Raw genomic sequence first — 10549 nt, forward strand, 5'->3', positions numbered from 1 at the left:
CAGAAAACAATAAAAAATAAAAGTACATCTGAACAGGCCCGCAATCAAGAAATCCATTCCAGAACTGTAAATACAGACATGACAAGTTTGACAGCAATTTTTTAACTTGCATTCAGAAGACATTACCGTATGTTACAAAATGAAAGAAACTGAAAAACCATAAACCTGAACAAACGGTCCAGTGAAACTATGTGAAGTTCTCACAGTATTTTCTTTAGATTTAGGTGTTTATTTGAATATATTCAAATATGTTTCTCCTTCTAAACAAAAACAAAATGTCGGATAGTCGTACTTTCCAAACAGCAGGTTCCACAACGCCGACCGTTAAGTTACAATGTGGGAGGTTTCAGGCCGTACTTGCGAGCGACTTCTGTCTGGGCGTATGCTGCATCACAGAGGGAGTACAAATGGGCCATCTCCATCTCCGACTTGGCTAGGTTGATTGCTTTGTTGAACATTTCTATTGCCTTGTCCAGATTGCCCCTGAAGAGAAAGACAACAAGGTTACAGAGGTGCTTCAAACCATCGGCATTTGTTTCAAACAAGGGCTCCTCAGTCCTGAACTTTGAGATCAACCATTCTCTCAAATCTCCCAACTTCCCTTGGTGCTGCCTATTAGTTATATGATAGGTAACATGCACCCATACAAGGGGTGCTGTGGGCTTATGTGTTGTCCGGGCTCATGAAAGGATTGTAGAAAATATATACTGCATCTCAAAGAGTAACCAAACCCTAAATCAACTTTTTTTTGTCTGTTGACCTCTATAAAGGGGGATTTAAAAAGTGCTGTCTATTAGTCATTGCCAGATTTTTGACAAATTAAAATAAACTTGTATAATTCTTGAAAATATAGTCAAAAACTGTCTGTGTGCTGCCCCCTACAGGTTGGATCGAGGGGATGGCCACTGACCCGTGTCAACTTTTAGAGAAAAATTGTGTGTCGTAAAGTGTAAACTTTCTCTTGAACCCTCTGTGGCCACTGCATGGCATGTAAAAATGGGACTGTCACTTCTCTGTTACAAATGCCGCTGTATAGCCACCTGCTGAATTTGCAAAATAAAAAAAAAACCCTGACATTTAGGTCGCCACACGGTGGCTTTTTGGGATATGTGACCATAGCCTTAGTTGCACGCACTAAAGATGTATGGTGGTGCTGTCGTAAGGCGTCTTTACGCCACAATGGTTCTTAGTAAGGTGGACTTACTAGCTCCTTAGTGACACTGTGCAAATGCTGCACACAAGGTGTGCACATGATACTTACATGCATGTAGAATTCTCACACAAACTGCACCCTGTCTATATTCCTCTTTTCTAACAGTCAGGCTGTATACAAAGGAGTTATGTGAACACCACTAACTGGGCCGTTGCGCAGTGTGCCTGCTTCTCACCTACTTTCCCCCTTACGTGGTAAGTGTTAGGTATGATCTGTCATGCCAGTAGAAAAAAAAAAGGGCATGAACATTTTGGCTCCTCAGGCTCACAAAGTCTATGACTTTGATATTTAGTGTAAAAGTTGGCCCATTTTTTTTACCTACAGACAGCCCGTCCGTACCTGAAAGAGCAGTTCTGACTAAGGCCTTAGAGGCTTCCATGTTCCGACTGAATACATTTGATTCAGGTGATCAGCAGCAAGAAGTGCAGGGAGAGCTGGAAATCAGGCAGGTTGGTAGATTCAGGACCAGGGTTCAGCGGACCTGCTCTGAACGGCTTGGCTCACCTTTGAACTTCAATGGTTCCCATGGTCTCGTAGGCAAAGTCACATTTGTTATCGATCTCTATTGCTTTGCTGATGAGGTCCAGACCCAAGTCGAGGTCTTGTTTCCATTGAAGCTGCAACAAACTGCAGAGACATTCATAAATGACTTAAAGGTCTGGTAAAGTACCAAAGGCACTGCAGAAAGGAGGAAACAGGCTCACCCTTTGTGGACGTATGTTGTTGCGTTGTCTGGTTCCAGTTCAATACACTTGTCATACATCTCATCGGCTTTTCCAAACTGCTGCTGGTCAGTCAAAGCCTGAAGGAAACAGACAATAGTTCTGTTGAGGACATCTGCAAGACTTCATGTTTCTGGAGCAGCATTTGAGGAGAATGTTACATGAACATTTGACTCACTCACAAATGGTTTCAGAATCAATAACTAAGAACGACTTTGGGGGAGGGGCCAAACCACAAAAGTGTTCTTAGTGAATCAGTGACTTAAACTCGTTGCTCTCAAAGGATCAAGCAAAGAAAAGTAAGCAGAAAGATGTGTGACAAATAGAGGGACTGACTCTAAAGTTATGCTTTTGTAATGAGTGCAACACAATTTATCATGAAGTCACTTTATATATTTGTATTGTGTCAGAACACACCATTTAACTTTGATCACACCCTTTGTATGATCTTCATTCCACAGAATCAAATGAAAGCAAAACTGAACTCCTCAATGCAGAAGGTGTAGAAAACAGAAACAAATGCTAGGTTAGGAGTGGATAAAGGAATGCACAGATTTTCCCTTTTAGACTAGCTTTGACTCGGGTATGAAAATGTTTCTGGTTCTTGTTCAGATTCAGAAGAAAATAATAAAAAAAGATCAAATTTGTTTATTTTTTATTTCATTATTTTCTTCTACTTCTCTAAAGTTGCCGTTTTGTACCCAGGAATGCCACTAGCAGACCCAAAAATAAACCAATAGTAACAAAAAGCTTCTTCAAGTGTTTGTGTTCATAGTTATGCTGATGACACCCAGTTATATGTGGCTGTGTCTCCTAATGACATGCCACATTCATTTATACATTTCTGTTGCTCAAATCAACATTTGGGAATTTTTGCTACCCTAGAAAAAAACAACTCAACTTTATGAAATTAAGCAAAGTCTATGTAAAAACAGAAAATAAAAAATAAAGGAAACACATCTAACCAAGGAGTAACTATAACAGTTTAAGAAAAAATCTTGATGGGTCTTTGATTCATTTTGGTCTCTTTTTGAGGTCAACTTAAAAAACTGCATCAGCTGGACATCTAAGTCGAATTGTTGCAGGACTAAGGTTTTTACCAGTCAATATAGAAGTATCGATTCAGTACCTGAGCATAAAGAGCGTAACCTTCAGCACATTTTGGAAATCTTCGGATAACATCCTCAAATCCATCCATGGCCGTCTGTACACGTGTTGGGTTGTTTCCAGTATACGCTTGTCTGTACTGAACAACAAACAGAGAGAATGAAGCCATACTCCTAAATTCTAACATGTGATACAAAATAAGAGAAAAAAAATAACTGTGGTTTTGGATTGTTTTTTTAACTTACAAGGGCAAAGCACTTCTGTGCTTGAGCCAGAGCAGAGTCAGGTCTGAGGAGGATGCACTCGTCAAAATCTGCCACAGCATCATCCACCTGATCCAAAAGGATCTTCAACTGGAAGGAAAGACAGTTCTGATTAAAAGCGGTCACAACACTCCAGGAATGGCTCCTTCTTGGCTCCTCTCTCTATTTGTGAGGCCTGCTCTTCATGGGATGGGGCCCCTGTGCAAAGGAGATTTGCCCCCGTCAGTTTTAATTGCACCTTAGACATGTAGGACCCTTGGTGAGGGGGGGGGGTGCTTGGACATCACTGTCAGCAAACAGGAAAAGTCTTCTCAGAGCCCTGCTCGCCAATTTTAACTGCAACCGTTATTACACTCACCCTTTACCCCTCAACAATATACACACAGACACATATATTACACAAGGAGGGTGAGACCTCTGTTCCTCTGTCCCCTACCCCATCCCTGGCGGAGGGAGCAAGGGCCTCGGCAAAGGAGGCCGTGTCTTTTGGTGTTGGCCTCTAGAGCCTGGCGGCTCTCTCCTCGCGCAAGGAGAGGGATCCCTGAGTTCTCTGATTAAGACCATGAGCTGGGGATGTCATCATATCCGAGTCTGGGGTGTCCGTGTCCCTGTGGTGCAAGCTCCATCCCTTGCTCTTGAGCGCTGGGCCTCTCTAAAATTCCAACAGGGGGTGAGCCTGGTCAGCACAAGTTTACAACACTCAGCGGGAACACCCGCTTCTTTTGGACGTCCTTCCCCCTGTCCTGCTCTCGCCTGGACCTCCCGTGGGGATGTTGCCTGAACCATGGAGGCGCGTCTCCCTAGGGGGGGCCCTGGCTTGTGCACAAGGTTGGGTTGGGATGCCCAGAACTTCTGGGTGGTGGTGGGCTGCTGTATGGGGCCCTGCTCTTCTGGCTGGGCTGGAACCTGCACACTCTGTTCCTGTGCCTCCCTGCTCTTTGGCATTTGGGGCCCCTGTGGCAGTCCTGCAGGCCCTGGTCTGGGTGTGCTCGACGGGATTACCCGGTGGGGGGGTTTCCAGCCCTACAGGCGAGTGGCAGGGGGTCCTGGCTGCTGCCGCTGCTTCAGCCGTGTTCTTGATGCGGGGATGACCGGATACACTCCTTCTTTTAACATTCTATCATCCACCTCAGCTAAAACAAACACTCACCTGAGCACAGGTGTCAGCTCACCTTTGCAGAAATAGTATGCGCGATGGAATGAAATGCTTTACATGTATGTGTTGGTTTGTATGCAAAAGTGTGAATGTGAACATGTTGACAAGTTTGTATGAGGACTTTTGGAGCCAACAGGTAGGTTTGTAACATCCGAGTGTGTGGACAGACCACGCCCATATTGGGACCCCCCCCCCCTCTTCTTCCCTTTTCTTCTTTTCCCTCCAGTCCAACAAAAAAAGGATATAAATGTAATCAATATGAATAAAGTCTAGCATACATTACAACCCCTAGTGTGACAGGCCTTCAGCTTTTGTCTGTTTGCTCAGCAGGTGGACAGGACAAGTTTAAAAAGAGAAAAAAAAGCAGGCACAACAACTAAAAAAACAAACACTCCAAACAGATTGCAGCCCCCTGTTACCTGGCCCCTGTGGTGATAAACGTCAGGGTTGCGCTTGTCGATCTCAGCTGCTGTGTTGAAGTCTTGAGTGGAGAGCACCGGCTGCTGCTGCTGCATGTACATGCTCCCACGCTTGATCAGAGCATTTGCTCGCAGCTGAGAGGATTCAGAGAATACAGAGGGTAAGAACTCAACCATTTCTAGCTGTCAACACTAAAAAAAATGATTACTGCATATGATAAAAAAAAATATTCATGAAAAAAGTACAAAGGAGCTTCCACTCTGAATAAAAGCGGTGCAGACCTTCACGTTGGCATCTGGCAGGTTGATGACGCGGTCCAAGTCCGGTTGGGCAGCAGTGGCATTCCCGATCAGCAGGTAGAAAGTAGCTCGCAGCAGCAGCGCCTCTGCTGTGTATCGACCTCCTGACTCGATCTCCTTGGTGCACTCGCTGATGATTTTGTCATAGTTTTCCTCCTCCATGTACTGTTTAGCCTTCAGGTAAGCAGAACTAAAGAAATGGAGGAATGTTAAGCAATTAAAGAGTTGCGCAAAGAAGAAAATAATTTATTGACATGGTTGCTGTTTGTGCAGGTGTTCAAGGTGAAAAATCCACCTGTAAAAGAGCCACAAGGTTTATAAATTACTAGAAAAACAGAATGCTGGGAATTTGTTTGTAAAGCATGTTGAGCACTTCTGCAAAACCCAGTTGAAAGCTTCTCAAAAAGTTTACCGTATATCTTCCAATAGTAACCCTGGCATTTTTCCAATAATTTAGTGGTTAGACAAAATGGTGATGGCTGATGGGTGCATTTTGTGGTGAAATGTGTTCAAGAAATACAGAAAACAGCACCAGATGAACACTTCAGGATTTACTGAAATGATCCACTTTAAATGTAGAATAGATTCCTCATCGGAATGTTCTTTGGCATATGCCACAGCACAAAATGTAAACGCTAAATGAGCATTTCTTGGCCATTTCTACAAAACAAATACTACAGTCACCCGTCGTCTACACAATGAGGAGCCCGGACACTATAGGAGACTGGCGTCTAACAGTAAAGAACACCTGTTAGACTCGACGTTTGTTGGAAGCCGGCATCAATTAGAGACCAGCCACAATTGGAAAATATACGGTATGCGCTCAGTAAAAGTAAGACCTCGATCTAATCCAACACAAAGATATAAACGAACAAGCAGCCGACTACTAAAAAAACAATTAAGATAATATTGGGGCTTCTATCAATTCTAATGAAAATTATGTTTTGAACATGTTCTTCTAGCATTTTTCTCATGAAGGAGGGCATATATGAAAGAATGTAAGATTAAAACTGCATTTGCACAAACTATTTCTTTATTCAAATTGGGATGGATCAGGAGCAGAAGAAAACCAGCGGTTTGAAAAAGCTCAGGTTTGTGACAGACCAGCTGTTCATCTAGAATTTTAAATGATCTAGCTCAAACTGTGCAGCTGAAGAGCTCCAATACTGCTTTTTTGCTACATTAATGTGAAGTTTGGGTAAGCAAGTAAGAGAGAATGTAAACAAAGGAATCATGGGAAATCAGCAGAGGCTTACTTCCATGCTGACAGTCCTGCCCACAACTCAGAGGTCAATTTCTAATGAGCTACTGCCACTCTGCAGAAAATCTCTCTTAAAAACAACAGTTTTTGCATAAAAAGACCACTGAGAATGGTTTTACAATTAAAAAAATATATAGTTGGAATGGTACTTTAAATAAAAAGCACACGTTTAAGCACAAATTTTCAAATATCCTTTGAAAACTCGTGTAGGAAGAAGAAAATGGATGCTGAACACATTCCTCTGACCTTTCAGTGACTTGAGCTGCTTCCCCTTCGTTGTCCTTGTCCTCATCCTTCTTCTCGCCCTTCTGCAGAGGCTGTGAGATGATGTCATCAGTGAACGAGCTGAAGTACGACTTTATGAACTGAGGGGAGGGCATCATCGGCTCGCGGTTCTGGAAAATCAGAAAGGAGGTGTAACAAGCGACAAAACATGATGATAAAAAACTAAGAAGTGCAGGGCTACCTTGTATTTCTCTTTAGCCTTCTCCTTTCCCAGCTGTTTCAGCACCTTGTCTGCCAACAGCATGCTCTGCTGGTTCTGGAAGGCCTCCAGGATGCACACTGCTGTTACGTCTGGAGCACACAGAGCCAAAGGAAAAATTACCCAATAGAGTCCCTTTTTAAACCGTCGTTAAGACAAACAGAAGTAAAGCCTCACCTTCCAGGCACTCCTTCTTGTTATCGAGCTTTTCCAGAGCTTTGGCCCGTCTGAACAGAGCCTTGATGTAACGCGGGTTCAGCTCCACGGCCTGAGTGCAGTCCTGTACCACTTCAGTCCATTTCATCTGCAACAATCATTTTCCTTTAGACGTTCTGTAATGATCCACATACAAGTCTGCCACATTTATTTGAATCTGAATCCACAGCTTTCTGCAGAACCAGACCTTTCTGTCAAAATAGGGGGATGTTTCAGTGAAGTGTCACACGTGATGCTAACCTGCTGTTCGTACGCTGCTGCTCTGTTTTGGTAAAACGTCGACAGATCAGCCTTCTGCTCTTTGGGGCACAGAGCAATGGCCTCTGTGTAGCACTGGATGGCATTCTCATACTTGGTAGCTTTGAAGTACTTGTTCCCCTTATTCTTGGCTGCTTGGGCTCGATCCAAAGGGCTCTGCACATCCGAGAGAGGCATTTCGTTCAAGTTAGACAGTCTTTATTGACTCCATCACAAGCTTTTGCTGAAATCTAACTCCAGTTTGGGCAATAACGGATGAATTTGTGTGATGAAATAGGAAAGTAGGTCAGCATTTTAATTCCACTCTTGAAAAGACGTCAGAGTGAAGAGTCGGACAGTTTTTTTTTTTTGTCTAAATCTGGCAAAAAACAGACATATCAGGCAGGGAGAAACACAAACCACTCAGCTTTCAGGGTGCTGTCACCACAGCCCTGTGTGAGAATGACACCTTCTGTTTCACAGAACCTTGAATCACTGAGCAACACTGAAAATAGACTTCTCTGTTCAGTGGTTAAAAGCTGCCAGCAGCCTTTTACAACACTCTGGACTGGTGTAAAACACTTTGTCACACTACTTAAATCCTTTTTCAGATTATCTGTATGGTACTTGAGTTTTTCCCCACTAGTTTTTTGCAGGGTGAAACGTGGATTCTTTTATTTTGACATATTTACTGTTCAGGACTTTTGTAAAAAAGAAAAATGATTAAAGACCCACTCCAATGAAAATTGTGTTTTTAGCATGAATTTTTCTGATAATGAAAGACATAAAATAATTTAATATTCAAACTGTGTTTCTGTGTGTATTTCTTTTTTTCAAATCAGATAAACCATAGCATGAAAAATCTTTCTTTTGTGACGCAGCAGGTGAAATGGGCAGGCCTAAGTCTACCTGCTCCACTCCATTCTGATGCATCCGCCTGGAGACAAATGGATCCGTGGACGTCTTCATGAGCCGGCATCCGACTCAGAACCATACGGCTGGTCTACTCTAATGTTGCTTCCCGTTTTTGTCACACTGAGGCTTGGGGTTGTAAGCTAGCAGAAGAAAGTTTTATTTTTAAAAAAAGGGATGATGGGATATCAGCAAAGGTTAACTTCCATGGCAGCAGTCATGCCCACAATTCAGAGGTGAATTTTTGATGAACTCCTGCTGCTCTGCAGAAACTATCCAAATTTTTTTTTTACTAAAAACTGCATAATCATAATTTAAAAAAATATAGTTGGATTGGGACTTTACTGTTAAAATATGCATTCTGAATTGGACGTTATAAAACACATCATGGAAACTTTCACAGTAAATGAATCTTTTAGGCATTCATCCATAAATAAAATCATAGTCCTTCACATTTACTGTCCCTTTTGCTTTTAAGATTTTGGTACCTTTTAGAAAATCTACTTTCATGATTTGTTTGTTTAGATTACTTCTGATACGTTTTACCTTAATGTGATTATATGTGGTGATAGCTCCCCAAAGAATTCATACTTTTCCTCAAGTACTGTTTTTTGGTACTTTTTTTTGCATCATATTTTGCAAACTCCTCTCCAAAACAGGAACTTTGTAAGAACCAACTGAAGGCAGATGAAGAAACTCTTGATTCTTACATTCACTATTGGATAAGTGAGGTCATTCATTTAAAGTGGATCACTGCTGGTGGGGAAGCAGTAAAATGAGGTCACTTGTTTAGGCAGAGAGATGCAGTTTCTCACAGCAGAGTACTCCTTTTGTTCATCTTTCAAAGCTCTGAGTGTGATGGACAAAAATGCACTTTGTAGAGAAATAAAAATGACTTGAGGCCATGTAGTTTTTATTTAAGGCAGCAGTCACTACCTAGACTCTGCTCAGAGGCCAACAGATTTAAAAACTAGCCGCTTCTTTAGTTCACAAGGTGTTCATGGTTAACACTGATCAATACTCCATGTAATCAAAGCTAATACTGATGGCGATTATTGTGGTCGCAGCAAGTCTTCTTCATGTGAGCAAGCAAACAGAAGTGCAAACTTTGGAATACACTAAAGTTTTTAAGTAAAGCTCCAGTGTCAATAAAAAAAAAGATTTTTGGATTTCTCTATTGATATTATTTATAGATTCAAATGTGTGTGCTAATTTGTAAGCAATATTATCCTTTTTGCACAAAAATGAAGAAAAATATGTCTATTACCTCCATTAACTCTTAAAATTAAGACAGAAAAAAAAAAATACAGAACTTCTTTATTTCTGTGGAAAAAGAAGAAGTGTAGCCAGACTCTCCCATTTTAAAGGCCAAATCTCATCCAAACTCTCCAGCAGCTGCAGTTCAGAATGTTATGAGCTAACACAGAGCTGGTTGTTTAACATGTAGACAGTCTTCAGCAGTTTATGGATTCATCTGTTTACGAGCAAAGTACTGACCAGGTGATGCCTTCAGCTGTTTGTTAACAACAGTAAATGGGGTATATTTATTTGTGCTTTACTACTTTCCTTTAAGGCCTTTTTACAGTCACAGTGACACACTGGCAGCAGCTCCAGTGCCTCTAATGCTGACCTATAACCACCAGGAACAATGTGAGGTTCAGTCTAGTCCAAGGACACTTTGACACATGGTAAGGCGGGAACTGAATCTGCGATCTTCACATCACACCAGGAGTTGACCGCTCTACCTCTGCAACAAGGCCAGCTGTTACAAACACTAGCTAGATATCTAAAGGTCCAGTTTGATAATCTTTTGATCTATTGTACAATCATTTCTAGTGGTCTTTAAATAATGACTTTAATGTTTTTAGACAAAATAATAATAATAATTTTAAAAACTGTCATTTTCCAGAACATGTTTTCTCCAGAGCAGGAGTAGTTCATTAGGAAATCACCTCTTATTCGTGGACGGGAATGTTGGTGTGGAGTAAGCCTGCCTTTATTTCCCATCATCCCTTTGTTTACACTCTCTCCCACTAGCTTAGAGTCCTCACAACCCCAATCTAACGATGCAACAAAAAGGGCGAGCAATATTGAAGCGATCCAGCTGTACAGTTTTAAGCCAGATGTTAGCTCAGACGAGAAAAACAAAGACGTTCATGGATCTAGTCATCTACAAGTGGATGTATCAGAATGGAGTGGAGCAGGGGAATTGTGCCCCTCCAACTGTAGCATCTATGTCACACCTAAAACTTTTTCCAA

General features: G+C 41.8%; 1 protein-coding gene across 1 annotated transcript in view; it reads right to left on the minus strand.

Annotated features, from left to right (window-relative positions):
- tomm70a (translocase of outer mitochondrial membrane 70 homolog A (S. cerevisiae)) overlaps positions 1-10549 on the minus strand; it is a gene marked incomplete in the record, with an annotated part of 12834 nt that overhangs the window by 749 nt on the left and 1536 nt on the right. The window contains 11 exon segments of the mRNA XM_024278343.1: positions 1-483; positions 1718-1840; positions 1918-2015; positions 3065-3181; positions 3288-3395; positions 4881-5015; positions 5163-5370; positions 6688-6836; positions 6908-7017; positions 7103-7229; positions 7382-7555. Coding sequence (XP_024134111.1) covers positions 330-483; positions 1718-1840; positions 1918-2015; positions 3065-3181; positions 3288-3395; positions 4881-5015; positions 5163-5370; positions 6688-6836; positions 6908-7017; positions 7103-7229; positions 7382-7555 — 1503 coding nt within the window.

The sequence above is a fragment of the Oryzias melastigma genome, linkage group LG4, assembly GCF_002922805.2.
Source record: "Oryzias melastigma strain HK-1 linkage group LG4, ASM292280v2, whole genome shotgun sequence".
Taxonomy (NCBI): Eukaryota; Metazoa; Chordata; class Actinopteri; order Beloniformes; family Adrianichthyidae; genus Oryzias; species Oryzias melastigma.